Genomic DNA, 17,704 nt, shown 5'->3' on the forward strand with positions numbered 1-17,704 from the left:
TGATTGTATTTGTGCATGTCATTGGATCAAATGTAGTATATATGCAGCTGAGATCAGTGTATCTCTATGGCTCTGACAAAGATCTTACAGATCGAAACGCGTTGCCGTGTCCGTGTGTATGGCATTTACTATGAAGATGACATAATTTTAATGTTGAAATAAAGAAGAAATTTTTTACACGCAGCTGGAACTAATTGCTTTTTCCTATTGATTACACGTCAGTCCAGACGGAGCTCCGAGGTCTGCGGTGAACACTTGGTGAGCTGGCTTTTGTTTGCTTTCATGTTATGGTTGGACTGCCTTGCTCCCAGATCTGTATCTATTGATGGATATCTAAAGTACTAACATTGTTTATACAAGAATATTTTCGTCTTGCCTACACGGGATAACATTCTCAGAGGTCACGTTTTAATATGGCCACAGACCTGAACAGGGATCGGTCTTTAAAGGCTGCAGAGGTTTTTTTCTAATCAGCAAGAGCCAGACAGCAGTGTTACAGGCTTTAATGAGTGTCTGATTAATTTGGAAAAACTTCGTATGCAGGAAATGAAACTGTGGTGGGATCATGAAACGCTTAACAATTATGTGAGCAAAGAAATGATACCGAGAGGTTTGCGAATTAAAAAAATTCCCACCACAATCTACTCGGATGAATTCATAGAGCAATGGAATACTATTCTAGGCAATTGTTCTCAGAACTTAATGAAACTGATTGTTCGGCAGGAAGAGACTAAACTGAAAGACATTCAGCAGGAGATGGAAACAGTTAATTCGTCTATACTGCAATACAAGACATTGGCACAGTTTGATTCTTCCATAGCAAAAATAAATGAGAAAGTCTCAGCTTTGGAGGAAGAAGTTATTACTAGAAAAAAGAAAAAATTTGTGCGAGATACTAATGATTACACAAGCAACAAAGTATATGACTGGGGCAAGTGGACTAATTTTGATAAAACTCCTAAGTCCATTCTCAAACAAAGCCATGCTCATAAAAAACGCAAATATTCAAGAGCTAGACTGAACAAACCGCATGTTTCCTTTACATCATCAGACCCAGACTCCTCTGATAATTACTTGAGTGCTTCAGACGATAATGCACCAACCAGTGTGAATATAGGCCAACATTTTTCAAAAAACGCAAGAGGCGCGGGGGTCGCAAGCACCACAGGCGCAGTAGGAATTACTACCCGCAAGAAGCATTACATGACCAAGTAATTAAGAATGTGCAAAATTATTCATCCAGAGATTTAACTCCAGATCAAATTGAGATCTTATCTTTGGGGTTAAACTTTGCTCCGGATCAGGACTTTGATTTGTTCACAACTATACTAGATGTGAATAAGTTCATGCGGAACTTGACTGTCAAAAAACACTTTATGAATGATTCACAAACAACAATGAATGAAGAAGGAGAATGTGATGACAACACTCAGACAATAACTAACGAATTTTTACATATGAACTTTCAGGAGCAGGTGTCATTGGTAACTTTACAAGATTTGGATACAGAAAAAAATAGAGAGATGGAATATGTTAATCAGTCATTAAATTTTTCCACAAAAAATCCCTATTTCTATCTGGTCCACGCGAGATCTGAGTGTATGGACCGATTCCAAGATATAGTGGAAAAGGAATTGCAAATTTTGTTTAATCAAAAAAATAGTAAATTTAAAAATCTATCTGGCAAGCAATTTATAGCCCTAAGAGAATTAAAATCAATGACAGATATTGTTATAAAAATGTCAGATAAAGGTGGGGTAGTTGTGGTTCTAGATTCTAAAGATTATTATGATAAAATGATTGAGTTATTGTCAGATGAATTGACATACAGGAAACTGGATTATAACCCTTTAGAACAATTTAGGGATAAAACTAATCAAATTATCATGGAAGGTTTGGAGTTAGGAGTCATTACTAAAAAACAGGCAGAATATCTGCAAGTGAAAAAACCGGTGCTTCCAATTATATATGGAGTACCCAAAATACACAAAGGCTGTGGCATTCCTCCTATGCGACCGATTGTCTCGGGCATCGGTTCAGCACATGAGCATTTGTCACAATGGGTTGACACATTGTTGCAACCCCTTGTACAGAGGATGCCTGGCTATATTAGAGATTCCAAACAGGTGTTACAAATGTTTTCTAACAAGATGTGGCTGTCATCATATTCATGGCTTAGTTGTGATGTAGTATCATTATATACATGTATCCCTCATGATTTAGCAATAAGAGCTTTGCAATTTCATTTAAAAAGGTTTAGTAACTACTCTATGGATCTAATTAATTATATTTTGCAAGTAGTAATATTTTTGATGTCACATAATTTTTTCTCCTTCAACCAGTGTTATTATTTACAGTTGAAGGGAGTAGCCATGGGAGCCAAATTTTCACCGTCCCTTGCAAATCTGGTTATGTCGTATTGGGAATATGAATTTATTTTCTCAGATTCCAATCCTTTTTATGGACAGGTGGCATGGTATGGCAGATATATCGATGATACCCTATTAATTTGGGATGGAGATGTATCTGCCATACCTGTCTTTATGCTATATCTAAACTCTAACCAATACAATATTAAATTTACGCATGAACATAATATGGAACATATATCTTTTTTGGATTTGGATTTATTTGGTGTTGAGGGGGAAATAATCTCTACGAAAACACATCATAAACCCTATAGTGGGAATACCATCTTACATGCGACTAGCAGTCACAATAAACATACCCTCAAAGCAATACCAGTAGGAGAACTCACAAGGGTTAAACGTAATTGTAGTGAAGAGAGTAATCTAGATAGTGAACTGGAACATGTAAAGAAAAAATTAAAAAATCGCATGTATCCGGATTGGTCTTTAAATCGAGCACAACAAATAGTAAAAAATAAAAAACGCAATAAAATGATTTTTTCTGGTGGCAACGCAAATGAGACAGTTATTGGAAAGAAACCGTATATTTGTTTTCAGTTTAGTCACCAATTTCCACAAATCAAGGGAATCATTAATAGATATTTGCCCATTTTATATGAAGATAGCAAATTGGCCGATATATTAAAGCCAGGTATTAATATAGTATCGAGAAGAGCTCCTACATTGGGAGACAAATTATCACCTAATTTATTTTCTCTCAATAATAAAACTAATAAAACCTGGTTAACCTGCAATGGTTTTTTCAGATGTGGAGCTACAAAATGCAAAACATGTAGATATGCAAATGTCACAAAAAAATTCTCTGATGCGGCAAATAAAGTGCAATATACCATAAAACAATATATCAATTGTAATTCAACTAATGTAATATACAAGATAGATTGCACTATTTGCAAATTATCATATATAGGGTGCACATCTAGAAAAATGAAGATGCGCATTAGGGAACATCTACATGATATTGAGAATACGAATAACATGAATCGTAATATATCAGCTGTGTCGCAGCATTTCATTAGGCACCATGCTAGAAATACCTCGAGTTTCAAAGTGCAAGGAATAGAACAGGTTAAAATTCCTTTCCGCGGCGGAGATTCAAAGCGACGCCTGTTAACAAGAGAGGCTTTTTGGATTTATCACCTAGATGTCCGATCCCCGAATGGTTTAAATAAACGAAATGACCTAATGCTTCATTATTGTTGAAAAGATAAATATTTCTCTTTTGCAACATGTGTTTTAATTTATTTTGTACATTGCTATGTAATTTTAATGAGTTAATTGTCATGTGATTGTATTTGTGCATGTCATTGGATCAAATGTAGTATATATGCAGCTGAGATCAGTGTATCTCTATGGCTCTGACAAAGATCTTACAGATCGAAACGCGTTGCCGTGTCCGTGTGTATGGCATATACTATGAAGATGACATATTTTTAATGTTGAAATAAAGAAGAAATTTTTTACACGCAGCTGGAACTAATTGCTTTTTCCTATTGATTACACGTCAGTCCAGACGGAGCTCCGAGGTCTGCGGTGAACACTTGGTGAGCTGGTTTGTTTGTTTTCATACCTCTGGATATCCCCACTTTTGTACAATCAGATTGAATATGGAGGTGTTTAGGGACCATTCCCCTTGCTTTAGCTGATTGCGGCTTAAAAAGTCTGCCGTGATGTTGTCTCTTCCTTTTATATGCAACGCTGTTAAAGATAGAAAGTATTGTTCTGCTAGTTGGAACAACCACTCTGCTACAATCATCAGGGGTCTGGAACGGGTCCCGCCTTGGTGATTGATATATGCCACGGTGACCTGATTGTCGGAGAACACTCGCACGTGATGGCCCTGTAGATACACAAGGAGCTTTTTAGCCGCCTGCTCCACTGCTGTCAATTCTTTTAGGTTAGACGACATTCCTAACTGATGATGTTGCCATTGGTCCTGGACTAGTATTTCACCCATATGAGCTCCCCAACCGGAAGGACTAGCATCCGTGGTGACTATGCGGGTTACGTTATACTCCCAGGGCACCCCTTTAGACAAATTATCCTTGTCTAACCACCACTCTAGGGACTCCCTTGTGTTACGGGACAAGGTTAGCTGTCCCTCTAAGTAACCCCCAAGGACTTTTTGCTGTAATAAGACCTCGCTCTGTAGTTTCCTTGCATGAAACTGGGCCCACTGGACTGCCGGGATACAGGCCGAGAGAGAGCCTAGAAGAGACATGGCTTTCCTGAGGGATATGGTGGGGTTATTGGAGGCGTTCAGGATCTGATAATGGAGGCGAACAAGCTTCTCCGGAGGCAGACTGCATTCCTGTTTCTCAGAATCTAGGGTTAGGCCCAAGAATTGTTGAACTCTCATTGGTTGCAACCAAGATTTTTTGACGTTCAGCAACCATCCTAACCGTTCTAGGGCAGACATTGCTTTTTGTAGCTGTTGTAAACAATGATTTGCCGTTTTGCCTACAATAAGAAAATCGTCCAGGTAGGGGATCACCAGAATGTCTGATTCACGTAGATGGGCCATGACCTCCGCTATCACTTTAGTAAATACTCGGGGAGCGACTGCCACTCCAAAGGGGAGGGCCGCATATTGGAAATGTCGAATTGACCCATCCAACTGAACCGCCACTCTGAGAAACCGCTGATGGCCTGCATGGATGGGTATGTGGTAGTATGCGTTTTTTAAATCTAACACCACCATAAAGCAGTTTTGGAACAGCAATTTTATTGTAGATTTAATTGTTTCCATTTTAAACGGATGTATGACCAGAAACTTGTTGAGGGCCTTAAGATTTATTATCGTCCTAAAGGAAACCAACTGATGCGTGGGAGAGGTGCCACCCTTTTTGTATCTGTAGGTTTCCTGTTCCTAAAGGGCGGATCCCCTCTCTCAGGTGGTGCTGTCATGGACGACCGAATAAACACTAATTTTATGAAGTGTGTGTGTGGACTACACTTTAATAGGAGCTAATGTGGCCTACACAACTTTCAAATGTAGTGTTTGGTGAACTTTGTTGTTTTTTGTGAAAAAATACTAAAAGGATGTGACCTAAGATTTGAAAGTGATAGTATCACCAACTTTTTGGAGCTATTACAATGCAGGCAGGTAACCTACAATGCAAAAGATGAGGCTCCAAAAAAATTGGGTAATACTAATCTGGCTGCAGCTGAAGGGCACAAGCCAGAAAAAAGGCTCCTCTATCTACTCCTATATAGTGTTTGCAACCAACCAATGTAGATGGATACGGATGGATGCACACTAATAGAGAAGAAAAAATGAGCTGCAATTAAAGAAAAATATGTGTGAGGCAGTGACGCACGCTGAGCGTCCTACAACCAGACGTAGCTGCAGGACACACTACTCAGCGTGAGCTGCACTCACACACAGTCAGAGACCTCTCAGACAGCCATGAACAGTGCAGCTAAGTGGGCACTAGCACTGAAAGGCTGCAGAAAGGCTCCGCTGTCTACTACTAGTGTTTGCAACCAACGTATATGGATACGGATGGAAGCACACTAGATAGAATTTTTGAAAAATAAGCAGCTCAAAAAGAAAATGTATGAGGAAGCAGTGAGGCACGCTGGGCGGCCTACAACCAGACGTGGCTGCAGGACACACTACTCAGCGTGAGCTGCACTCACACAGCCCTTGCAGACAGCTGTGAACACTGCTGCTAGGGAAAAGCAAGCTACAGTGGTGGTTTATGTAGCCTGGGTAAAGCACAATATGTTGTGTAGAATCGCTATTTCTAACTGTCCCTCACAGTCTTCAACAGCACCCTGTCCCTAACTGAATTCACAGCAGAGTGACCAGAAATGGCGGCGGCGGCGGCTTTTATAGTGCATCATGACATTATTCAGCAGCCAATCACAGCCATGTCAATAGTTAACATGCCTATATGCCTAACAGGATGTGCCCACACTTCTGAGGATTCCCATTGGCTGAATCAAAGCAAGCGGGCTCATAGCATTATGGGAACTTCCGATTCCGGTATCCGATATGAAAAAAGTATCGAAAGCCAGTATCGGAATTCCGATACAGCTAATATCGGCCGATAACCGGTACTTGCGGTATCGGAATGCTCAACACTAATCAGGACAAATATTCAGCTCATTGCTGCAGCCCAATATCTCAAGATCCAGACAGATGAGAGGATTTGGATTTCTACTCCTTTCACTCAAGTGCTTGTCCAAACATTTTTAGTAATGACAATGAATGGCATTACATAATCTAGGTAGTAATGGTCACTGACCTCTTGATAATCCTGTTTCATCACCTCTCAGTCTCCCTCCATTCTCTTCTCTTCATTATTCCAGGTATGACATCCAGCATAGACATAGAACTGCTGAAGCCAACTGATCAAATGTTCATGCTGAAACATCATTGGAGACCATGAAGCTGATGAAACGGGAACAATGTTTGACCACTGGGTTGAATATCGCTGTTAATTATCATTTCATATTAATGTTTTTTCCTTGAAATGCTCTGACTTTTTCAACAGTGCTCATGAGGGTCTCCTAACGAGAAACCATGACCACCACTGACTTGGAAAAGAATTTGCATTATGTACACTAATTTATTTATTTATTTTCACTTATATAGCGCCATTAATTCCACAGTGCCTTACACACATTATCGTCGCTGTCCCCAATGGGGCTCACAATCTAAGTTCCTATCAGTATGTCTTTGGAATGTGGGAGGAAACCATAGAACCCGGATGAAACACATGTAAACACGAGAAGAACATACAAACTCCTGGCAGATATTGACCTTGGTTGGATTTGAACCCAGGACCCCAGTGCTTACATTTTGCCAGTTTTCACCATAACTTTATGAATGGTGGAGGTTCGATTTCTGGGATGTCCAATAATGCTGAGCATAAAGGTGCCACCTTGCTAGTTTAGTGCTGTGTCTCCTTTTATTTTGTTTCTGAACCTTAGTCCTCTTGGGTCACTCACTGTGCCCAAAAAAATCTTCAATAAAACTAGGCTGCAATTTCCCACACTCACTCTGGGCATTAGTACAATGGAGAGGACTCAGTAATACATGAAGAGGGCACCTTCATTTCCTTAATCTTTTTGGATTCCAGAGGTTTGATCACCACTGATAAAGAAGGCTTGGAAGATGCCCCTCTCCATAATCTTTGAAAATTCTTGGAGAACAGGAGAAGTGCCAGAAGACTGGAGAAGAGCAAATGTTGTTCCTATCTTCAAAAAGGGGAAGAAGGTGGACCCAGGCAACTATAGGCCGGTGAGTCTGACTTCTATACCAGGAAAGATCATTGAACAAATTATTAAACAACATGTATGTCAGTACCTGGATAAGAATGAAGTGATTAAACAGAGTCAGCATGGGTTTGTAACTAATAAGTCATGTCAGGCTAACTTAATTTCCTTCTATGACGGAATCACTGATTGGGTGGATCAAGGAAATGCTGTAGATATAGTATATCTTGACTTCAGCAAAGCATTTGTCAAAGTATCTCACACAATCCTTATTGAAAAAATGACTAAGTATGGAATGGACAAGGCAACTGTTAGGTGGATTCATAACTGGCTTAGTGATCGGACCCAAAGAGTGGTCATAAATGGCTGCACATCCAGTTGGAAGAATGTCTCAAGTGGGGTACCACAGGGCTCTGTCCTGGGCCCTGTATTGTTCAACATCTTTATCAACGGTTTAGATGAAGGAATTGAGGGTAAACTGATTAAATTTGCTGATGACACAAAGCTAGGAGGGATAGATAATACTAGAGAAGAGAGAGTGAGAATTCAAAAAGATTTAAATAAACTGGAGAAGTGGGCAGCAACTAACAGAATGGTTTTTAACAGGGAGAAATGCAAAGTACTACATCTGGGCAATAAAAATGAAAAAAGCATATATAGAATGGGAGGAATAGGGCTAAGTGACAGCACATGTGAAAAAGACTTGGGTATACTAATAGATCACAGACTGAATATGAGTCAACAGTGTGATGCAGCAGCAAAAAAGGCAAATGCAATTCTAGGATGTATTAACAGAAGCATACAGTCTAGATCACGTGAAGTCATTATTTCCCTCTACTCCGCTTTGGTCAGACCTCATCTGGAATATTGTGTCCAGTTTTGGGCACCACATTTTAAAAAAGACATCAACAAACTGGAGCAAGTTCAGAAAAGAGCGACCAGAATGGTGACCGGTCTGCAAACCCTGTCTTATGAGGAAAGGTTGCAGGATTTGGGAATGTTTAGTTTGCAAAAGAGAAGACTGAGAGGAGACTTAATAGCTGTCTTCAAATATCTAAAGGGCTGTCACATTGTAGAAGGATCAACTTTATTCTCATTTGCACAAGGAAAGACTAGAAGCAATGGGATGAAACTGAATGGGAGGAGACACAGATTAGATATTAGAAAAAACTTTTTGACAGTTAGAGTGATCAATGAGTGGAACAAGCTGCCACGAGAAGTGGTGAGTTCTCCTTCAATGGAAGTCTTCAAACAGAGGCTGGACAGACATCTGACTGGGATGATTTAGCGAATCCTGCTTTGAGCAGGGGGTTGGACCAGATGGCCCAGGAGGTCCCTTCCAACTCTACCATTCTATGATTCTATGATTCTAGAAGTATGCCATTACTTTGCAATGTGGAAATACTTTCATTGATGTCTAATTTTCGTTGGCTACCCATCCCAGAAACTTACTTATCTATTAGGATGCTTGGGTTTGCAGAGACAATGTCCGTCTTAGTCCCGACATCTTGAGTCCAATTCAGTGGAGGTAAATTCAGCCTAGAAAATAAATGTTAGGAGACCAAAACTATAAACTGGGAGAGTCACATCAAGGATGAACAATAACAGTGGAGGGCCCCTGTGAATATCTTGTGTCTACATCTCACACCTGCATTGACAAATTAAGCACACTGTTATCTTCATTTCGAGCATAGGAGCATCGCTACGAACTGTGAATCAAGGCCACGGGAAGAAGAGCTGACAATGTCTTCCTCCCATTTTCTCAATGACCACCTGCTGAACAGAAAGTCTGTGATGCAGATGCTTCCTTTGAAGTGGTCAGTTTGAATATGAGCCAAAAGTTTGATGTGAAGATGAAGACACTTTTCTGTCCTTGTGCAGTTAGGCTCTTCCTCACTTTAAAAGCAGCAAAGGACAATGTCCCAGACTTTTCGGGGCCATGTTACCACATATGAATATTGTTTTTTGTGATAGGTGTAGGTTCTAAAGATATAGGAGACATATTTTCAGCATTGTGGCTCTGTGCTTTATGCAACACATTCAATTGTATTACATGTATTAAGCCAGAATTAATATTGGCCAGGGAGATATTACTGTCATGTTTCCTATCACAATTTTACCTTTCTATGAAGAGGAAACATGGCATGGATAGCATCATCCATCTGTGCATTATTCCATTATTAGATTGAAAGTGTTATTATAACCACTAGGTGAGGTAAGACAATGCACTTTGTGCGCCACTTTGTCACGCCTCCAAAAATATGACTTTCATAACAGTTTTATCTATACTGTTCATAAAAACCTCAATATTCATAATTTGGATGGAACAAAGCAGCCCAATGCAGGCAAGGACCAAAAATCTGTCACCTTCTGCATTATTATACAAGCAATGGATGGAGCTCCCATCTGCTATTTATCAGATTACAAATTTAGTTAACTCTTTGCCAGAGTGTAAGGCAGGGGGATCTCAGCCGAAGACAAGGGTCATATGTAGGTCACATAGCCAGCTTTTGCTCCATTTAATCCATGCTTTAATGTTCGCATGAGAACTCAATAGATATTTACAATTATTTTTTATAACAAACATTATTCTTCCTCCTCTCTGACAAAAAGTCATAACCAAGACTGCTACATTTGTAGGTAAGTACATGCAGGGATAGGCAGATGCAACACCAGCCTTCAGGATTGTTATGGTGAGTACAGTTGCTTCATTGGGCTAGTAAAATATTGATACAAAACAAAAAACTTATATTTCTTCATTTTACCCCCACTCCCTTATGTAAAAAAAAATCCTTAACCAAGGAAGGAACATGTGTCATGTAGCATTGTCATGGGATGTATTGTTGCTAAATTGGACTCGTTAACAGATATGTAGAGTGAAATGTGCATCTTTTGTAAAAAGATTTTGCCCTTAAATAGTACACCCTCACCACCCTGTCCTAAATGGGACATGACAAGAAAATCTAAGAATGTACACATTCCCAAATGGCAGCATCGGTATTAGGCCACTGAATTTGTGTGACTTGGACGGATGTAATCTTGGACTAGCCACAGGAAACAACAAATGATTCCAGAGGATTCTTCCTACTCGGCAATTAAAATCCATTTTATTGCATCATCTTTAAAAAAATATTCCATTTAGCAGAAATCCTTATTGTACACAGGGGGATACAAAGGGGGATCAGAAAAAGAGGTCGAGATAGATTATCCTGTGAAATATGAGGATCGAGCTTGTTGAAGTCCTCTTTTACAGCTTAACAAATATCTCAATTTGAGGCCATGCGGACAAAGGGGGAAACACTTCAGACCGCCAGTCCAGATGCACTGGAACAGAGGAAGTCTCAGATGATAAATTCTCAGCTGCAAAGGATTCAAGATCGTGAAGTGCCTGCAGTTCAATCGCAGACATAGATGGATCCACCTTGGGAGAGAAATGTTTCTGAAGAATAAGTTCCAGATCCTTGATAAGAGTGAATCGATCAGAACCTTTCACTGGTGAAAGGGAAAGTCCTTTTAACAAGACCGCAATTTGTGATGAAGATGAAAAATGCTGTGAAAGGTTGATTACCTTCAAGGTCTCTTTCCTTTCTTGTCTCTCATGTTTTATAAATGTTTTTTTCCTTTTGCAACCAGTGTACGAAGATGTTGGTGATGATTGTTGATTGGACCTCCATCTTTGATTGGCCCAAATCTTTTGTCCAAAATATGATCGCCACACATTCCTTCAGAGGCAGTGGAAAGACTAGATACTGTATAGATTGTGATCTAGATTGGGTTTTGAGTTGCTTCCGGCGCTAACGGTACACCCGTTTAAGCTGGTAATCTTTGAGGTCATGTTGATATTTTTTAGTTTTATTGTTTTGTACCTCAAGTTCCCATTTAAGGAGATCTTCTTCTAAAGATGAATCAAATTTTTTGTATTCGTCACTAGGGAGTATTTCCAGAATTTTATCACATGTGACTTCAAATTCCTGTTCAATTGATTCCAAAGTTTTTTTTATCTGTGCCTATAAGTAGCTCCAATAGAGTGCGAGAGCACTTAGTGAGAGTGTCCTCCCATCTATGGTTGAAGGAAGGATCCTCAACATCCAATGTGGGGAATAGTTTAATGCGCAAACCTCTTGGTATTATATCCTTTTGTAAATAATTTTCTAAAGCGGCCTTGTTCCACCAAATTTTAATCCTTTTCCAAAAAAGTTCCCTAATTTTCAGTTTCAAGTCTTTATATCTTGTGTTTCTCTATCATTAGGCTGCCTCTCATCGAATGCCACCCCTGGTTGCATTACCCAGGTTTTGTCAGGTTTCTTATAGTCCATGTAACCTGTAAGGGAGTCTGTAAACACAATATAAACAATAATAATTATCAACCTATAAGCAATGTCTACGTGGCCAAGCGGGACACACCCCTAAGCCTAAAAACGAAGTGCCAAAATTAGGTCTAAACACGCCTCACTGACAAAGCCGAAGGCGGTGAAACGCGCGTCGTGGCTTGCGTGTCCCTGCACCCCTTCATGTACTTTACATCATGTCTCAAGGTAACATTTTGATTATATGCTATTCTTTTATTGTTTGCTTGAGACAACTCCGTCCGTAATTATCTATACTCTGGTTTGGATCCATATGCAGCAAAGCGGTCTGGATAGTTAGCCTCGGCTCTGCGGTTAGACCTGATTTTGGCTATTACTCTGCACTTTTTCTTGTATCTATATGCAGCTAAGCTGTTTGGCTGACCAGCCTCGGCTCTGCTGTTAGAGCTCATTTAGATTGTCACCTTCAGTACCTCCTTACCTGTGAGCTTTTTTATCAGACCTATAAGTCTGTTTATCTTACAGTTTGTGGATGTTTTTTCACTTCCATGCAATCAGGTGCTATGAGACACTTGTTCTTCTTGTTTTCTCTTCCTAGTGCACCATTTTGTCTTCCATGATTATCATCTGTACTTTGATTTTAGCTGTATACCTCATCTGTATGCCTCATGTCCTGTCTATTTTGTAATATATGCAAATAAAATTTTTATTGATCGATTATGGAATCCCCTTTTTTTTCACTTGGATCTTGAGATTTATATTATTGCTTTTCAGTCTAATTGGTACAATAATTTACTATGTTATTTTTTCAAAAGATCCCCTGATTTTCTAGTATAGGTATAGTGATTTAGGCTTAGGGGTGCGTATCGCTTGGCCACGTAGATATTGTTTATAGGTTGATAATTATTATTGTTTATATTGTGTTTACATACTCCCTTACAGGTTACATGGACAAAACCTGGGTAACGCAACTCGGGGTGGTATTCGGTGAGGGGCAGCCTAATGATAGAGAAACACATGATAAAAAAAGAAATTGAAACTGAAAATTAGGAAACTTATAAGAAAAAGGATTACAATTTGGTGGAACAAGGCCGCTTTAGAAAATTATTTACAAAAGGATATAATACCAAGAGGTTTTTGCATTAAACTATTCCCCACATTGGATGTTGAGGATCCTTCCTTCATCCATAGATGGGAGGACACTCTCACTAAGTGCTCTCGCACTCTGTTGGAGCTACTTATAGGCACAGATAAAGAAAACTTTGGAATCAATTGAAAAGGAAATTGAAGTCACACGTGATAAAATTCTGGTGACGAATACAAAAAGGTTGATTAATCTTTAGAAGAAAATCTCCTAAAATGGGAACTTGAGGTACAAAACAATAAAACTAAAAAATATCGACGTGACCTCAAAGATTACCAGCTTAAACGGGTGTACCGTTGGCGCCGGAAGCAACCCAAAATCAAATCTAGATCACAATCTATATCTAGTCTTTCCACTGCCTCTGAAGGAACGTGTGGTGATCATTTTTTAGACAAAAGATTTGGACCAATCATAAATGGAGGTCCAATCAACAATCATCACCAGCATCTTCGTACACCGGTTTCAAAAGGGAAAAAACATTCATAGAACATGAGAGACAAGAAAGGAAAGAGACCTTGAATGTAATCAACCTTTCATAACATTCTTTATCTTCATCACAAATTGAGGTCTTGTCAAAAGGACTTTCCCTTTCACCGGTGGAGGGTTCTGATCGATTCACTCTAATCAAGGACCTGGAACTTTTTGCTTGTAAACTTATTCTTAAGAAACATTTCTCTCCCAAGGTGGATCCATCTATGTCTGCGATTGAACTGCAGGCACTTCATGATCTTGAAATCTTTGCAGCTGAGAATTTATCATCTGAGACTTCCTCTGTTCCAGTGCATCTGGACTGGCGGTCTAACGTGTTTACCCCTTTGTCCGCATGTCCTCAAAATGAGATATTTGTTAAGTTGGTGAAGGAGGACTTCAACAAGCTCGATCCTCAAATTTCACAGGATAATCTATTCCGCCCTCTGAGAGAAGCTTTTAGGATGCTTAAAATTATTAAAGATATTGTTATCAAGAGTGCGGACAAGGGTGAGTAAGGTGGTTATTTGGCTGGTGCAGATGTACGAGGCAGAGGCATTCAGACTGCTTAATAATAAGGACTGCTAACGTCGCTTGGACTCTATACCCTTATCCATTTTCCAAAGAGAACTTACCTCTTGGATGAAGGAGTTGAATCTACTGTTATCTCTAAAAAGATGAGGGAGGCTTTATTACCAGAACATCCAGTAACTCCTACACTCTATTTGCTTCCCAAAGCTCACAAGGACCCCCTATTTCCATCAGGCAGACCTATTGTCTTTGGCATTGTGGGTCTTTGTGAACCAGCTTGCATAATCATTGACTTCTATTTTCAAAAATGTGTCGAAACACTTTCATCCTTTGTAAAGAATACTACTGATGTCCTAAAAAGGCTGGATGGTCTCACATTAGAGAGTGACATGTGGCTTGTTACTTGCGATGTGGAATCCCTGTATATGTCGATATATCATGACTACGGGATGCGAGCTGCCCAATTTTTTCTCAATATGACTAACCCTGAACGAGAATTGATCCAATTCATTCTGAATTTGTTACACTTTATATTGACTCAAAACTTTTTTGTGTTCAACACGACCCCTTCCTACAGCTCCAGGGAACAGCAATGGGGGCGTCGTGTGTGCCCTCACATGCTAATCTTTTCCAGGGGCTGTGGGAGAGGGATACGGTCCTTGTCATACCGGGTCATGGTTTTGTTGTCTTCGCTATATTAACAATATACTATTCATCTGGCATGGTTCTATGTCACAACTAGATGCTTTTTTAAGTCACTTGAACAATAATGAATTCAATATTAGACTGACTTGGAAATACAGTCAAAATTTTATTGACTTTTTGGATTTGCAAATTTCAAAATCCATAGATGGGACCATCAGCACAGACATGTTCCATAAGGCCACCACCACAAATGCATTATTGCACTTTACATCCTCACACCCGCCCAAACTTAAGAGTTCTATACCAATAGAACAATTTCTGCGGGTCAGTCGAATCTGTTCTGATGATCAGACTTTTCATAAACAAGGTAGAGATTTATCCTGTCGGTTTATGAATAGAGGATATCCGATTCATAAATCCTAATAGAAGGTACCTTGGAGTAATACTTTCAGATAGGTATATGCGTCTGATCAAATCTTCCAAAAAGAAGACCAAAAATATAGAGACAACCCCTAGATTCATCACAAAATTCAAATCTAATTGGGTGGAGATAAATAAAATCCTGCCTAAACATTGGTCGGTATTGCTTACAGACAAAGATCTACAACATCAGATAACTGTTGTGAGCTCATTTTCTCGTTCACCTTTGATGTCCGATGAACTCCCTCTGCTGGTGAAAGGAGGTGGTGAAACTGATTTGGATGGGAGAAACCTGTCACCTGAACAGATGGATTGCGATTGGACATCCGGAATCTCTGAGTTGATATAAGTCAGCCGACGCCCTGTAGGGTTGCTGGTGATTTCTCTGCTCTGAGCTCTGGCCTCCAGTTCAGTTCCTGTCTTCTAAAGCTAAGTTTTGCGCTGTTATTGTTCCATGAGATTTTGTCTGATTTGCTTAGTTTTGTGTTCTGCCAGCCCCGGCTGGGGCTCTGCTGAATTTCCATTTTTGTCCCTGATCAGTTAAATCTCTTTTGCTCTGTCTTCAGAATATATCGGAGTGCTGATATAGGGATTTTGAAGTCTAGTGACTTCAGGGCCGTTTTTCCTATCAGACGTGTTGGGACATTTTTGGTAGGGTTTTTGCGGATTGCAGCCAGCATCTTTTCTGTCCTTTCCTATCTAGTTAGTTGGGCCCCATCGTTTGCTGTTATGATTGAGTCACCGTAGGAGGCAAAAGCAGAAATACAAGCTAAGTCCAGAAAACCAGAGAAGTTGGCAACTATCAGATTGCAGACCCCTGAACCTATCAACACAACTAGCAGTAGCCGTGGGGGGTTCCTACGATGCCCTAGACCCCTCGATCACAGCCGGAGAATTACATAGGCCTAAAGAAAGAAAGGGGAAATCTAAACTGCCCCAGAGCAGACCCCAAAGCAATAGGCAATAACCAACATATAATGACGGTGAAGCAAGATGAAAATACTAACACAGACAGAAAGATAGACTGAGCAAAGACGGGGCCCAAAACTACCTAGATAGGAAAGGACAGGAAGGCTGCTGTCTGCAATCTGCCAAAACCCTATCAAAGACATAAGCCAACAAGCTGATATGAAAAAGGCCCTGAAGCAGCTAGACTTCAAAAACTAAATCAGCACTCAGGTATTTTCAGAAGACAGAGCTAAATGAATTCAGCACACCCCAGCCGGGAATGGCAGAAATCCAGAAAAACAAAGCAAAACAAAGTCAAAGCACCAAAGCAAAAGGCCGAGCAGCAAACTTAGCTTTAGAGGAGCAGGAATTCAGACTGGTCTCCAAGGATCCCACAGAGAAATCACCCGCAGGTCAGAAGGGCGTCGGCAGCCTTATATCCAGTCAGTAACTCCACTCAGCCAGTCATCATCATCAGCCTCAGGTGTTTGATAATCAGGCTCACTACCTTTCTTTACCAGAAGAGGGAGTTCCTCGGGCCTCAGTAATGAAGGGGAAAATGAACTCACAACAGTACCTCCCCTTTGAGGAGGGGTCACCGAACCCTCAACTACGCCACCAGGGCGATCAGGGTGAGCCCGATGAAAGGCACGCACCAATCTTTTGGCATGAATATCAGAGGCAGAGACCCAGGAATTATCCTCCTGACCATAACCCTTCCACTTAACCAAATACTGGAGTCTCTGTCTAGCCAGACGGGAATCCAGTACTTTCTCTACCTCATTCCATGTTACCTTCAACCAATACAGGGTCTGGAGGTGCCACCCCCGGAACAACAAGTTCAACAAACCTCTTCAACAAAGATTTATGGAACACATTATGGATTTTAAATGTGACAGGGAGAGCCAAACGAAAAGAGACCGGATTAATAATCTCCACAATCTTGTAAGTTCCAATAAATCTAGGCTTAAACTTAGGATAAGCCACCTTCATAGCAATATTTTTTGATGATAACCACACCATATCACCAACCTTAAACTGGGGACCAATGATCCTATGTTGGTTGGAAAACTGCTGGGCCTTTTCCTGGGAGAGAGAAAACTTATCCACCACTTGGTCCCAGATCTGGTGCATTCTCTCCACCACAGTATCAACACCTGGGCAGGCAGAGGGCACCACCTGCCCTGAAGAAAATCGAGGATGAAACCCAAAGTTACAAAAAGAAGGTGACATCAAAGTGGCAGAACTAGCTCTATTATTTAAAGCAAATTCGGCCAAGGGCAAAAATGAAACCCAATCATCCTGATCAGCGGAAATAAAACATCTCAAATACGACTCCAAGGTCTGGTTTGTTCTCTCTGTCTGCCCATTGGTCTGAGGGTGAAAAGCAGAGGAGAAGGACAACTGAATTCCCAACTTGGAACAGAACGTCCTCCAAAATTTAGACACAAACTGGACTCCTCTGTCAGATACAATGTTCTCAGGAATCCCGTGCAAACGAACCACCTGTTGTAAAAACAGGGGCACCAACTCAGAGAAAGACGGCAACTTAGGGAGTGGTACAAGATGAACCATCTTAGAGATCG

At 40.3% G+C, this 17,704-nt stretch overlaps 1 protein-coding gene across 1 annotated transcript in view; it reads right to left on the reverse strand.

The window, feature by feature from the left end:
* Positions 1 to 14,781, reverse strand: part of LOC141050166 (alpha-N-acetylneuraminide alpha-2,8-sialyltransferase-like) — a 36,912-nt gene extending 22,131 nt beyond the window's left edge. Inside the window, exons 1-4 of the mRNA XM_073546999.1 lie at positions 14,723 to 14,781; positions 12,903 to 12,961; positions 10,964 to 11,147; positions 9,108 to 9,194 (exon numbers count right to left, since the gene is read on the reverse strand). Of these exons, the coding sequence (XP_073403100.1) occupies positions 9,108 to 9,194; positions 10,964 to 11,147; positions 12,903 to 12,961; positions 14,723 to 14,781 (389 nt within the window). The remainder of the gene's footprint in view (positions 1 to 9,107; positions 9,195 to 10,963; positions 11,148 to 12,902; positions 12,962 to 14,722) is intronic.
* Positions 14,782 to 17,704: the final 2,923 nt, after the last annotated feature.

This window comes from Dendrobates tinctorius, unplaced genomic scaffold (assembly GCF_039654945.1).
Source record: "Dendrobates tinctorius isolate UK_male_01 unplaced genomic scaffold, ASM3965494v1 ptg000151l, whole genome shotgun sequence".
Taxonomy (NCBI): Eukaryota; Metazoa; Chordata; class Amphibia; order Anura; family Dendrobatidae; genus Dendrobates; species Dendrobates tinctorius.